Source organism: Oncorhynchus tshawytscha, linkage group LG03, assembly GCF_018296145.1.
Source record: "Oncorhynchus tshawytscha isolate Ot180627B linkage group LG03, Otsh_v2.0, whole genome shotgun sequence".
In the NCBI taxonomy this organism is placed as follows: Eukaryota; Metazoa; Chordata; class Actinopteri; order Salmoniformes; family Salmonidae; genus Oncorhynchus; species Oncorhynchus tshawytscha.
In genome coordinates, this window is record NC_056431.1 from 50,987,832 (window position 1) to 51,003,283 (window position 15,452).

Sequence of the window (15,452 nt, forward strand, 5' to 3'; positions counted from 1 at the left end):
AAAAAACCTCTGCGAGCAGGCCTTTCTAATCGACCTGGCCCGGGTATCCTGGAAGGATATTGACCTCATTCCGTCAGTTGAGGATGCCTGGTCATTCTTTAAAAGTAACTTCCTCACCATCTTAGACAAGCATGCTCCGTTCAAAAAATGCAGAACTAAGAACAGATATAGCCCTTGGTTCACTCCACTCCACACCTGACTGCCCTCGACCAGCACAAAAACATCCTGTGGCGGACTGCAATAGCATTGAATAGTCCTCGCGATATGCAACTGTTCAGGGAAGTCAGGAACCAATACATGCAGTAAGTCAGGAAAGCAAAGGCCAGCTTCTTCAAGCAGAAATTTGCATCCTGTAGCTCTAACTCCAAAATGTTCTGGGACACTGTAAAGTCCATGCAGAACAAGAGCACCTCCTCCCAGCTGCCCACTGCACAGAGGCTAGGTAACACGGTCACCACCGATAAATCCGTGATAATCGAAAACTTCAACAAGCATTTCTCAACGGCTGGCCATGCCTTCCACCTGGCTAGTCCAACCTCGGCCAGCACCTCAGCCACCTCAAGGTACTAAATGATATCATAACCGCCATCGATAAAAGACAGTACTGTGCAGCCGTCTTCATCGACCTGGCCAAGGCTTTCGACTCTGTCAATCACCATATTCTTATCGGCAGACTCAGTAGCCTCGTTTTTTTCAAATGACTGCCTTGCCTGGTTCACCAACTACTTTGCAGACAGAGTTCAGTGTGTCAAATCGGAGGGAATGTTGTCCGGTCCTCTGGCAGTTTCTATGGGGGTACCACAGGGTTCAATTCTCGGGCCGACTCTTTTCTCTGTATATATCAATGATGTTGCCTTTGCCGCGGGCGATTCCCTGATCCACCTCTACGCAGACGATACCATTCTGTATACTTCTGGCCCTTCCTTGGACACTGTGCTATCTAACCTCCAAACGAGCTTCAATGCCATACAACACTCCTTCCGTGGCCTCCAACTGCTCTTAAACGCTAGTAAAACCAAATGCATGCTTTTCAACCGTTCGCTGCCTGCACCCGCACGCCCGACTAGCATCACCACCCTGGATGGTTCCGACCTAGAATATGTGGACATCTATAAGTACCTAGGTGTCTGGCTAGACTGCAAACTCTCCTTCCAGACTCATATCAAACATCTCCAATCCAAAATCAAATCTAGAGTCGGCTTTCTATTTCGCAACAAAGCCTCTTTCACTCACGCCGCAAAACTTACCCTAGTAAAACTGACTATCCTACCGATCCTCGACTTCGGCGATGTCATCTACAAAATAGCTTCCAATACTCTACTCAGCAAACTGGATGCAGTTTATCACAGTGCCATCCGTTTTGTTACTAAAGCACCTTATACCACCCACCACTGCGACCTGTATGCTCTAGTCGGCTGGCCCTCGCTACATGTTCGTCGCCAGACCCACTGGCTCCAGGTCATCTACAAGTCTAGGTAAAGCTCTGCCTTATCTCAGTTCACTGGTCACGATGGCAACACCCACCCGTAGCACGCGCTCCAGCAGGTGTATCTCACTGATCATCCCTAAAGCCAAAACTTCCCTTCCAGTTCTCTGCTGCCTGCGACTGGAACGAATTGCAAAAATCTCTGAAGTTGGAGACTTTTTATCTCCCTCACCAAATTTAAACATCTGCTATCTGAGCAGCTAACTGATCACTGCAGCTGTACATAGTCCATCAGTATATAGCCCACCCAATTTACCTACCTCATCCCCATACTGTTTTTATTTTATTTACTTTTTTTGCTCTTTTGCACACCAGTATCTCTACCTGCACATGTTCATCTGATCATTTATCACTCCAGTGTTAATCTGCTAAAATGTAATTATTCACTCCTATGGCCTATTATTGCCTACCTCCTCATGCCTTTTGCACACAATGTATATAGATAATTTTTTTCCTACTATGTTATTGACTTGTTTATTGTTTACTCCATGTGTAACTCTGTGTTGTTGTCTGTTCACACTGCTATGCTTTATCTTGGCCAGGTTGCAGTTGCAAATGAGAACTTGTTCTCAACTAGCCTACCTGGTTAAATAAAGGTGAAATAAAATAAATATTGGGTTGAGATACATCCAATGCAAACAACATATCTCTAGCTTAAACTGACAGATTTTTATGGGGATTCTTTTATTATGCTAATTAGATTTTTGCGGGTGCACGGACATCGACTCTAAACGTCTGCCACTGGCAGTGTTACAGATTGTCACGCCCTGACCTTAGTATTCTTTGTTTTCTTTATTATTTTGGTTAGGTCAGGGTGTGATGAGGGTGATATGTGTGTTTTTGTCCTGTCTAGGGTTTTTGTATGTTTATGGGGTTGTTTCTGGTCTTGGTGTTTTTATGTGTATGGTTGCCTGGATTGGTTCTCAATCAGAGGCAGCTGTTTATCGTTGTCTCTGATTGGGGACCATATTTAGGTAGCCATATTCCATGGGTATTTCGTGGGTTATTGTCTATGTGTAGTTGCATGTCAGCACTCGGTCTTTATAGCGTCACGTTCATTTTGTTGTTTGTATAGTTTGTTTAGTGTTCTTCCTTTTATTAAAGAAGAATGTATTCACATCACGCTGCGCCTTGGTCTCCTCTATACGACGAACGTGACACAGATGTATTTTTATACATGTGTTAAATGGAATTTAATCTGTCAAAAGACAAGTTGCTGCTGACTTTCTGTTGAACTCCTCTCTTGGAAAAACCACACTATGGCATATGAGTCTTTAGCTACAGTATCCCCCATGTTCTCATCAGGGATGGCAAACCCAGAGGGACCAGCCTTGGCCTGGTGGATTAATAATATGCTATAGGGAAAGGATTCTGTTTAACTCACTGTCCACATGCCATATTGTCTTCGGTCCTGGGTTCAAATAATATTTGTTTTCATTCAAATACTGCGCTCGATTCAGCTTTACTGGCACAATGGAACCAAATGGATAGTCCCACCAGGCATTCTAGCAGGCTGAATCAAACATTCAAAGTATTTGAAAGAAAACAAATACTATTTGAACCCAGGTATGTATCCAGCTGCAGACTGTATGTTATGAACCAACAGAGAAAAGGTTAGAGAGAGAAAGAGAGAGAGCGCACCACCACCAGTTTGGCACACGACGGCAGGATGTTAAGTCATGGAGCTGCAACACTGTAAAAGCAGCCTGCAAACAAAGACTCCCTTATCCCTCTCTCTTCTACACCCGACCTCCTGTGTTTCATGTTGTCGTGGCTTTACTGGACTATAGTAAACAATAGCCGCACGGGCCTTGCCAGAGGGAGTTCGGATGGTGAAAAGAACACAAGCCTAGAATGTGTTTGACATGTAGTGAGATGTAAATATTGTACAGTATAATTGTCACACACACCCAATTACCAGAGCGTGTGGGAGGCTGTAATTATAATACAGTTACATAAACTGTTTACCACAGACTGCATTTACCATACAGTACATACTGCAGATATACATAAGAGACCACTGCATTTGTCTTATGACCCAAAGTAGCACCAGATGACATAGTGAGAGAATGAGAGAATGAGAGAATGAACAAGTATATAAAAAGCTGTCCCTGTGTGTGTATTAGTAGGAATGGAGGGTGGGTATAGTTTTAACACAGTTAAAATACTGAGATTTAAAGGACATTAGGCACTGTGGGAAAGTATAGTGAGGGCAAGCACAGGGGAAATTGTAGTACTCAATTATCATACTTGAGTAAAAGTAAAGATACCTTGATAGAAAATGACTCAAGTAAAATTCAAAATCAAGCAAAATTCTACTTGAGTACAAGTCTAAAAGTATTTGGTGTAAGTATCAAAAGTACATGTAAATATATAAATAATTTCATATTTTTTATATTAAGAAAACCAGACAACATTATTTTCTTGTTTTTTAAAATAACGGATAGCCAGGGGCACACTCCAACACTCAGAAATAATTTACAAATCAAGCATTTGTGTTTAGTGAATCCACCAGATTAGAGGCAGTAGGGATGACCATGTTCTCTTGATAAGTGTGTGAATTGTACCCGTTTCCTGTCCTGCTAAGCATTCAAAAGGTAGCAAGTACTTTTAGGTGTCAGGAAAAATGTATGGAGTAAAAAGTCCATTATTTTCTTTAGGAATGTAGTGGAGTGAAAGTAAAAGTTGTCAAAAATATAAATAGTAAAGTAGAGATACCCCAAAAACAGACTTCATTAGTACTTTAAAGTATTTTTACTTAAGTACTTTACACCATTGAGTACAGCAGTGGTCAGACAACCTACCATGCCCTTACCACCGCCCTACTTGTACCAAAGGATCCAAATCCCTCAACTGGGGTCAGAGTTGACTCTCAAGTAGCCCCACCCCCAGCTGTTTAAGTGTCTTCTCAAGCCTCTCAGTCTCTAAAGAATATACAGTGTGATGTCTGGCTAAGCGTGACCAGCTCCTCAGTTTCATATCGCATAGAGACCAACCTTAGTAGGAGTTCTGCCTGTTGAAAACAGCTGGAAACTAAGATCTAAAGTTTTTTTTGTCTCAAATTAATGTGATCTTATAATAACCATGTAATTACAACACTTTAATAACATGTTATCGCTGCGATTCTGTGTTTGAGGATAACACATACAAGTACTGATCCTTTCAATTTTGAAGGCAAACTGTTACAAAACACACAATTCAATGAAAAATGTAAACAGGGCAGATCATTTACCATTCAACTTTATTGCCTAAGCTGCGAGTAATTGTGGCTGCTTGGTTGCTTGTACATAGGCCTATAAGAGGCGCCGGTTTCTGTATGTCATTTATAACGATGATCAAAGTCCTTTAAAATTTCGACAGTAACCAATATGGCAATTACTGTGTCTGAGCCAGAGTTTCCATGTGTGGGTGTAAATGGAAGGGACACTTGGGGGAATTGAGAAGGTTCAGCTCATTTCTTGTAACTTGTCTGGAACCAGTTCAGAAGAGTCATCATTGCCTTCAGCGCTGACTCCAACAAGTTCATACTCAAATTACGCTGAAATTGCTGAATACTGAAAAATTGGTCTATTGCAGAATGTCAGAAAAACCCGGAGACATTAAGCACACTCGAATATCATAGTAGTCTTGAACAACCTTGTCAAACGGCCTCATTCTTAGCCAGCAGTGTTCAAAGTTCTCTGGTCTGGAAAATACTGGCATGATATTATTTATATGTTAGTGTTAACATACCAACCAATAGAAAGATTCATCTTGATGGATGAAGGGAGAGGTTCTTAGACCGTATATAAATGCCTTTCTAAGCAGCATTGGTAGACATTCCCAGATAATTTTCTAAAACCCACCATTTTAGCCTTTAAATACCAGGATATATATGTTACCATTTTATCTATTGACATCATATCTTCCGTAATTATCCTGGTTATCATGAAAGAAAGTCCCACACCCCAAATAGGCCTCTGTGCCTCCTATACCTCTGAGAGACTAGATATCACATTTTTTGGAAACTTATCTAGGCAACCTGAGACATGGAAATATTATTTTCATACAGTAGAACATCCTTTTTTAAAGTGCACCCTTCAACAACATACTTCCAGCAATAAATCTGTGAATATTTATGGTCTAAGCCTTGGTAAAATAAAGCAGAAGATCAGATAACCTTACCCTCTATTAATCAGTTGCCACTGACAACCAGGTATATTTTTTTGTTAAGTGGCACTTGACCAAAGAGGGTGATAAGGTAGCGGAAACATCTCTGGGGATATTTTAGCCATTTTAGCCATAGGCCTAAAAAAAATGATTAAAGAAGTGTGTTCTTTTGCATGAACATATTGTTTCGTGATTAATATGGATGTCTTTATGCCTTAACGCATAAAGTCAATGACACATTAAACATCTGTATAACCTCTCATGTCTTAATGCTTGACACAGACTCTTTTAAATCTAACGCAGGTCATGGTCCTCCACTGGTAAATTCCCATAAGTCTATGTATGGTCACTTCTCAGTGTTGGGCAACGTATTCTCATTACCTTGACGCTTAGCCTTGGCAGAGCGCGCCGCTGGGGCAGTCTATTTAAAAGGCCAGTCGCCAGATGAGCAGCGAGCACAGCGCGAGCGGTAGCAGCTGGGGAGAGGATATCAACCCGTTGCGCACAGCTCTGTTCTGTTCAGGAGGAGGATGCGCATCTTCACTGTCATCTGGGCCATCTGCTTCTTCTTGAAGGAAGTGCAAGCGTGGGGCTTCAGAAATGGAATCTTTCATAACTCCATATGGTTGGGTAAATCATATTTTCTTTTGTGATCTTGGGGTCATTACTTTCCCAACAAGGATAGGCTACTTTTTGAACTGTTAAGCATTCCAACAACTGCGGTTGGAAACATTGGCTTTCTGTAGGACGTTCTCCTGAAAGATTTATGTGTTGTGTTTTACAATATGGTTGTGGAATGTTCCGATGTAACGTTTAGCACAACAATGACACTGAATCTTTCAAAAAGTGTGGTATGGTTTTCTTTTGTTTTGGTTGCTTGTACATAGGCCTATAAGAGGCGCCGGTTTCTCTTTTGTTAATTTAATTTTACAATGGCCCACCCCGGCCTAACCCTACCTTAACCCGGACGACGCTGGGCCAATTGTGCGCCGCCTATGGGACTCCCTAACGCGGCCGGTTGTGATACAGCCCGGGATCGAACCCGTGTCTGTAGTGAAGCCTTTTTGATGTGTCTACAAACTTAGGCTAATTATCATTCCCATGTGTTAGAAAAAGTTTTGCTTTATGTGTTCACTTCTCTAACAGGTCTTTATCTTCAACATAATCTCACAATCCTGCACAACATAGGCTATTTAGATTTTTTTTTTTTGCCTAAAAACATTTAGCATTAATTAACCCTGATAACACTTTGTCTACATCATTTTTACTTATGTTGTAACGTTATTAAATTGCACATATCACTATGGTGTGTGTTTGGTTAGAGGGCACAGTTGGAGACGGGACAAATTTACGACTGTACACATGCATGAGCGTCTTGCAAAGCATGACTTCATTTTGTCTAAGGGACGAGAAACACACATGAACAAGAAAGCTGTGCAAATTTCTGTGCAGATCATTCTTTCAGTGTTTATGTTAGGGCATAGCAATGAAAAAATAGGACAGAAAGTTTTATCAGACTCCACATTTCTTGTGTAAAACAGAGACAGACCCACTCCTATAACATCTGCCCTTGACACACTGAGTTTATAGACCAGTCTGCTTATTTTCTAATAATATTATATTGAAGACTGAATTTGGCCCAACCCATAGCTGCAGGAATTAAGGGTGCTGAGGCTGCTGCAGCACCCCCCAAAAATACATATATATAGATATTTTTTTCTCACAAAAGTAGTGCACTGGGTCTATTTATATTCCTGTATTAGCAGACCGATATAGCCCATCTGCAGCACAGGCAAAACGTTTTTTCCCACCCTCAAACTACTTTCAACGGAATGTGTCGTATAGGCTACTTCTGATAGAGTTAATGAGCTCGACTTGCCCATCAGGCCTACACACATCTGGAACACATAAACTAAACTGCATGTTTTCAGTAATATATCTTGTAACCCAAACCCCCTATATCATTTGGTTAGACTAATAGTGAGACACACCACTCTCTAGGATTATACTGAAAATGAGGTACCACCTCACAAGGCACCTTGGAGGAAGAGGTTGACTAGTAGTTGCAAACATTGACTCGTAGCCAGCTTGGACTGCACTCCAAGTCCTACAAGGTCATGCATGCCTGATGTCAAAACGGGTTCAAAGGTGGACCCCCCATAGGGAAGCACAGCAGTATGACCACTCCCGAGAGGGAGATTACAAACACTTAGCGTCTGTCCTAAGGCTTTCTATCCAACCACAACACATTACAGAGTTGAAAGATGTTGGCCTATCCACCGTGGGTGTTTCATGTTTCTTTTCTTCCGCTATGAACTTCTTAGTCTGTATGCCACTTTGCTTGTTCTAGCTCCCCGAGAAGGATTCCCCCAATCTTGTTAAACATAATATTTTCCACTTGTTTTTCTGTTGCCTGGATACGTATCTTTGTGGTTGTGGCAGTGGGACACTACACAGGCATTGGCAGCATATCTGTCTATCTGTAGTGCTTTGATAGTGATAGCAGTGTTGATTGACTGAGTGGGACGTCTTTTTTTCTGGACAGAGCAAGCTGCTGGAGTCTACCACAGGGAATCGCGTAAAGGGAGATACCAGCTGACTTATAAGGAGGCCAAGACGGTGTGCAAATACGAAGGAGGAAATCTGGCCACTTACGATCAACTGGAGGCTGCTCGTCAAATAGGTTTACAATAATGTCCCTATCCTCCCAATCCCCCCAGTCCCCTCTTGTCCATGTCCTCCATCTCTCTCTCCCTCCCCCTGCGCTCTCTCTTTCTCACTCTGTCTCTGTCTCTTTCTCTCTCTCTCCCCCCCCCCTCTCTCTGAATTTACAAGGAAAGAGTCTGGAGGACTACAACTCAGAAGCAGCATAATGTTGCCAATTGGATTCTGTCAATGTCAATGCAGACTTTCAAAATAAATAGTGGCAACTAATGAGTGGCCCCTGAGCCCTGAGTTTACAAAATGCCATTATCACTGTTGATTAACGATGCCTTACAGTTTGCCTAAGAGCACTAATTATTAAACAGTTTAAATTATCCGACCATGTGTTAACTGGACAAGCAATGCCAGGAAAAAGTGTGTTTATCTTGCCTTTCTCCCATGAAATCAATCAAAGATGTCTTGCCACTACACTACAGCCTGTTGCTCTGTGGGACTTCAGCCGGTCCCAATCTGCTCCCTACCCTTTCCCCTTGGCCCTAACCCTTCGATGTCTGTAGATCTGAAAGGTATATACATGTAAGCAGTATACTGCAGGGGGTGTTGTTTTCACCATATTTCCTACACTTTACAGATCAAACATCAAAGGTTTAGGGTGAAGGAGAAGGGTTATAGGTAGTGAATTGGTACCAGCTTGAGACGTCTTCCCAGTATAGTAAGAACAGTAACACCTGCCTGGCTGGCTTATGTTAACATTACCATGGCAGACAAACTGTAGCCAGACCAGGCCTTGTCTTGGGAAACCACCACTTGTATGTCTGTGGTTAAAGCAGAGCTGCCCCATGGCCAATTATCCTAGGAGGTCTGAGTTTGTCTCCCCTGCATTTCCTGACTGACTGTGGTCCACTGATTGTGACTGGAGGCTTTTTTTAGATACATTGGAGTTCATTATGCGTTACCCCCACCACCCACCACCCATCCACATCCCCACATCAATGGTCCGCTTGTAATTGCAGATGCAAAGTCAGTGGAAGGCACATTTTTGACAGGGACCGTAGCATTTCCAAAGACAGGGTTTTGTTTTGAGAATACGAGCAAGACGAATGGCTTGTGGTAACCCAATATGGCCATGGATCTTCTGTAAGAGTGTTTTATCTGTGGTACTAAGAGGGGGATGCTAGTTCTAGAAACCAAGCTCTCTTGTGATTTTACCAATATGACACTCTTAGCCCGAAACTTTGCAAGTTCGGTTTCTTACCAGGCTAATTCTTTGTCCCTCATTCCTAGGCTTTCACGTGTGTGCGGCTGGGTGGTATGACAAAGGTCGTGTAGGCTACCCTATCGTCAAAGCTGGTGCCAACTGTGGTTTTGGGAAGGTTGGTGTCATCGACTACGGGTACAGGCTGAACAAGAGTGAAAGATGGGACGTCTACTGCTACAACCCCAACTGTGAGTAGTGAACAGACCTGCTTTCAAATTATATTCCAAATCATTTCAAATTCTCGATCTGTGATTGATTGAACTGACTGTTGCAAATGGAACCAATAGAACATTTTTAAAAGTGCAAACTTCACCCACCTGACTCTCCAGGCAGGCTAAAGAAAACACTCAAAGTATTTGAAAGATTTCAAATAATATTTGAACCCGTCTGCTTGCATGACAAATGGAGGTTTAGGCAATCCTGGGTGTGTTGGTTTAACAGTTTAATCGATCATGAGTCTCCACCATATGAGATGAGTGTGTGGTTGAGTCAGACAGACATTGGTTTCTAAGGGGCGAGGTTAAGGACACACAGGGTCAGAGTTGTAAAGTTGATTGTGGTCCATGACATGTAGGCTAACGTACTAGTGGGACACATTGATGACTGTACATGGGCAGGGGGGGCTGTGGTTTGGATAAAGACCTCATAAGAACTCCCAACATGAGTAAGGCAGGACACTGGAGTAGTAACAGTGATAACTCTAACTGAGATAGTCTGGCCTATGAGTGATGGGGTGACGTACAGCTGTAGACACTCCAGATGATTCACCAAAGCCTTGCAGATGAAGCGAGACCTGAATGCCTTTGAGCTGTCATGATGGACGACAGGAGGGAAAAGAACGCCAACAGCCAACTAAATGTTGATTCATTTCATAAAGATTGTCTCTGACTGGGCTCATACATGGAGATGAAGATTGTTTTCTTGTTGAAAGATATTTAGCTTCCTATCCATCTCAGTATATCTGGAAAAGGTTGCAAATGCAATATTATTAATATAAACACCCGGCATAACTGCCTGTGACATTTTTAAGAGGTTTGGTAAGGTTTCAGGAGTGGCTCTAAAGTGTGCATCCATGCCAATATGCTTCTGGAGAGAGCCAACAGAGGCTGGACTGTTTAATGGTGTCTCAGTCTTATAGAATGGTGAGGCAGATAATTACACAAGTCTATGGATGAGGCAAAGAAACACCTCTAGGTGTGAAGCCAACAAGGAACACTAAATACCCAATGACTGGGACTTCTCTCTAGACAATGAACATTTTTGTACTCTAGAATGACGAGGCAAAGCAACATGTTGAGGTTTAAATCCAACGAGGAACACACTGAACTGTTAATGGTCTAACTTGTCTGTAGATGATATGAAAATCATGTGGTAAGAACCCAGTCTTTAAACTGTAACTCTTTGGGACATACAGTCGTGGCCAAAAGTTTTGAGAATGACACAAATATTAATTTCCACAAAGTTTTCTGCTTCAGATATTTTTGTCAGATGTTACTATGGAATACTGAAGTATAATTACAAGCATTTCATAAGTGTCAAAGGCTTTTATTGACAATTACATGAAGTTGATGCAAAGAGTCAATATTTGCAGTGTTGACCCTTCTTTTTCAAGACCTCTGCAATCCGCCCTGGCATGCTGTCAATTAACTTCTGGGCCACATCCTGACTGATGGCAACCCATTCTTGCATAATCAATTCTTGGAGTTTGTCAGAATTTGTGGGTTTTTGTTTGTCCACCCGCCTCTTGAGGATTGACCACAAGTTCTCAATAGGATTAAGGTCTGGGGAGTTTCCTGGCCATGGACCCAAAATATCGATGTTTTGTTCCCCAAGCCACTTAGTTATCACTTTTGCCTTATGGCAAGGTTCTCCATCATGCTGGAAAAGGCATTGGTCGTCACCAAACTGTTCCTGGATGGTTGGGAGAAGTTGCTCTCGGAGGATGTGTTGGTAGCATTCTTTATTCATGGCTGTGTTCTTAGGCAAAATTATGAGTGAGCCCACTCCCTTGGCTGAGAAGCAACCCCACACATGAATGGCCTCAGGATGCTTTACTGTTGGCATGACACAGGACTGATGGTAGCGCTCACCTTTTCTTCTCGGGACAAACTTTTTTCTGGATGCCCCAAACAATCGGAAAGGGGATTCATCAGAGAAAATGACTCTACCCCAGTCCTTAGCAGTCCAATCCCTGTACCTTTTGCAGAATATCAGTCTGTCCCTGATGTTTTTCCTGGAGAGAAGTGGCTTCTTTGCTGCCCTTCTTGACACTAAGCCATCCTCCAAAAGTCTTCGCCTCACTGTGCGTGCAGATGCACTCACACCTGCCTGCTGCCATTCCTGAGCAAGCTCTCTACTGGTGGTGCCCCGATCCTGCAGCTGAATCAACTTTAGGAGACGGTCCTGGCGCTTGCTGGACTTTTTTGGCGCTCTGATGCTTTCTTCACAACAATTGAACGGCTCTCCTTGAAGTTCTTGATGATCCGATAAATGGTTGATTTAGGTGCAATCTTACTGGCAGAAATATCCTTGTCTGTGAAGCCCTTTTTGTGCAAAGCAATGATGACGGCACATGATTCCAAGCACCACCCTCCTATTGAAGCTTCCAGTCTGTTATTCGAACTCAATCAGCATGACAGAGTGATCTCCAGCCTTGTCCTTGTCAACACTCACACCTGTGTTAACGAGAGAATCACTGACATGATGTCAGCTGGTCCTTTTGTGGCAGGGCTGAAATGCAGTGGAAATGTTTTTTTGGGATTCAGTTCATTTGCATGGCAAAGAGGGACTTTGAAATTCATCTGATCATTCTTCATAACATTCGGGAGTATATGCAAATTGTCATCATACAAACTGAGGCAGCAGACTGTGAAAATTAATATTTGTGTCATTCTCAAAACTTTTGGCCACGACTGCACAGTATGTGGTAAGACCTTTATCCAGATATTGTAAATAACACTTACACCTCATTTAAAAATTGATCATGACAAAACAGCTGTATTGGGACCTGTCATGATGTTTTCATGGTGGAGAATGATACATGACCACGTTTGGAGTTGGCAGCACATGTGCCGACCGTACTCAACATGGAAGAGGTTGCCTCATTGGATGAGATAGCTGCCTTAAGATACTAACTGTGTCCCAAATGGCACCATATTTCCTTATTAGTGCACTAGTTTTTGACATAGCACTCTGGTCAAAAGTAATGCACTAAATAGGTAATAGGTAATAGGTAATAGGGTGCCGCTCATTTTCCCCATAATTGCCTGTGACTTAGAGGATGTATGGTTCGCATTTCATCGATGAATTGCATAAAACAGCTCCTAAATACAATCATTTTCCCTTTACAAATCCAAGGGATCTAGAGCTTTTCAGTTCATTTAATCCAAACTGCTCATTTAATTTTCTTCATTCAAATGACAAAGAAGTCTCTTTTCCCATTTCTAACTTCATTCAGTGGTCACATCACACGTGAAAGAGACAAAACAAGCAGAACGTCCCTTTATTTTAATGTATCATAATGCACATGTTGATAGCACATGTAACAAACACACTGATGTGTGTTTTAAAAGACTTGTTATGTCTACAGCATTACTATTAACAGTCTAGTAACAGCCATTGTGCAGAATATTCTCTTCACTTTATTATTTACAATCAGCTAAGGAAAGCAACTAATTGAAAGTCCTCTGGATCTATTTTAGTTTATTAATTATGCTTATTATTTTGTTCTTTCTATTTGATCTGTTACACTATATCTATCATTTCTAATATAACATTTCCTCATCCTGTCTCCTCCTCTCTCATGGTCCACAGCGAAGGAGTGTGGAGGAACTCTGACAGACCAGCAGAAGATCATCCAGTCACCTGGTTACCCAGAGGAGTACCAAGATGAGCAGATCTGCTACTGGCACATCCGTGTGCGCTATGGACATAGGATACGCCTGCATTTCCTGGAGTTCGACTTGGAGGAGGACACGTCCTGTCTAGCAGACTACTTGGAGATCTATGACAGCTATGACGACGTCTCTGGCTTTGCCGGGAGGTGAGGATCCAGCTTTTGATTGAATGTGCCTTTGCATTACGTTTTAATTTGTTGAGTTTAAATTGTATGGTTGATTCAGGGTTGTTACAGTCTTATCCAAGATGTCAGAAAGGTGCATTGTACTAAATGTATTGATATTCATATAGACTCACAAGACTCATAAGACTCTCTTTTCACACAACATACTGTCATAACATAGGCTACTGTCCTCTAGTTGTGTTTCATATGACCATTTTGTCAACATGTTACTCTACGATCAAATAAATACATTTATTACTTCCAGGTACTGTGGAGATTACTTACCAGATGACTTAATTAGCACAGGTATGAAACAAACACATTCCTATTTTATTACCATATTATTATGAATATTCATTATTATAGATCAAGAAGTTACTGTATATTTCTGCCAAGGATTAAAGCAAATGTACACAAAAGGAGGTGTGTTGTGACTTTTTTAGTACGGCTGTGCTGCGGTAGTAGGCATGAGGCAAAGCCCTTTTTTAATCATCAATTGTTTATCGATTTTTAGTTATAATGGTTTTCTTTGATAAACTATGTCCACATTTCAAATATCAGGACAGGAGGTATTATCAGTACTTTATACACATAGCAATATATCCATTTAGACTTGGAAATCACTGGCCACTGGCCCCCATTTAATAATGGAACCCTAGTCACTTTAATCATGTTGACATATTTTGCATGACTCATATCGTAATTATATACTGTTTTCTATCCTATTCTACTGTATCTTAGTCTATGCCACTTTGACATTGCTCGTGCAAGTATTTATATATTCTTAATTCCATTCCTTTACTTTAGATTGTGTATATTGCTAGATATTACTTGTTAGATATTACTGCACTGTTGGAGCTAGAAACACAAGCATTTCGCAACACCCACAATAACATCTGCTAAACACTTGTATGTGACAAATAAAATGTGATTTGATATATCCACATAGCAAATATCCAAATGTCACCTTTCCCCGTTTCTCTTTCCCACAGGGAATGTGATGACACTAAAGTTCCTGTCCGATGCCTCTGTGGTGGCAGGAGGCTTCCAGCTGGAGTACATTGCTGTGAACTCTTCTCTCCACCACTTCCAGAATGACACCAGCTACTACTTCACTTGACAAATTATTTAATAGATGTTTTTTATGTTAATGTTTCCTATTGTATTTATAATGTTGTCATTTTTACTCATGTAATTGATGTGTGTATCCTTGTTGTCTTCAAGGGAAAGCAAATAAATGCTGTATTAAATGTATAACCTCACATGTTGAATGTTTTATTTGATTTGGGTGTTGTTGAGTTTGTCACTACTGTACTTCAATGTCCCTCCCCATCCTTATCATTGTTTAGGATGATCATCAAGTTTTGAATGGAGTTATTCAGTAAATAATGTTGTAGCACAATTTTGGGATGTTCAGTGAAATTAATTTTCACCAATTTGGGACATTGTCAATGGAAAGGCAATACACGATTCTACAGTTACCTGATTAGGCTTATATAGCACAGAGTAATAGGGAGTTAGTTATCAGTATATTTGGATATAGCCTTTATTATTCTGCAAATGTAGACTAAAAATTTGTAAATAAAAAGAGCATTTGCAGGATTTGCATTTATGCTTAAAAAACATTACATATCCTATATTACAAGAAGAGAAAGATATATCACATTTGAAATTTTGTGAAAAGTATATTAGGATATATTGCTATGTGTATAAAGTACTGATAACACCTCCCGTCTTGATGTGTAAAATGTGGACACAGTTTGAGACTACGATCAAAGCTTTTCAAGAAACAGAATCTTTTGTGTTCTGCTCAGAGTGGGCGGTCCGTGCGTCGG

The 15,452-nt window shown here is 41.3% G+C and overlaps 1 protein-coding gene across 1 annotated transcript; it reads left to right on the forward strand.

The window, feature by feature from the left end:
* Positions 1-6,076: 6,076 nt before the first annotated feature.
* tnfaip6 (tumor necrosis factor, alpha-induced protein 6) lies at positions 6,077-14,871 on the forward strand. Its single transcript, XM_024407031.2, has 6 exons — positions 6,077-6,265; positions 8,181-8,318; positions 9,584-9,745; positions 13,371-13,599; positions 13,883-13,923; positions 14,610-14,871. Exons 1-6 carry the CDS (start codon positions 6,166-6,168, stop codon positions 14,735-14,737), a joined length of 798 nt encoding a protein of 265 aa, XP_024262799.1. The 5' UTR covers positions 6,077-6,165; the 3' UTR covers positions 14,738-14,871.
* The last annotated feature ends 581 nt before the right edge of the window (positions 14,872-15,452 follow it).

Coding starts and splice junctions, on each gene's coding strand:
- tnfaip6 (XM_024407031.2), top strand. CDS start 6,166: ATGCGCATCTTCACTGTCATCTGGGCCATCTGCTTCTTCTTGAAGGAA. Junction 8,319..9,583: donor GGAGGCTGCTCGTCAAATAG/GTTTACAATAAT, acceptor CCTCATTCCTAG/GCTTTCACGTGTGTGCGGCT. Junction 13,600..13,882: donor GTCTCTGGCTTTGCCGGGAG/GTGAGGATCCAG, acceptor TATTACTTCCAG/GTACTGTGGAGATTACTTAC.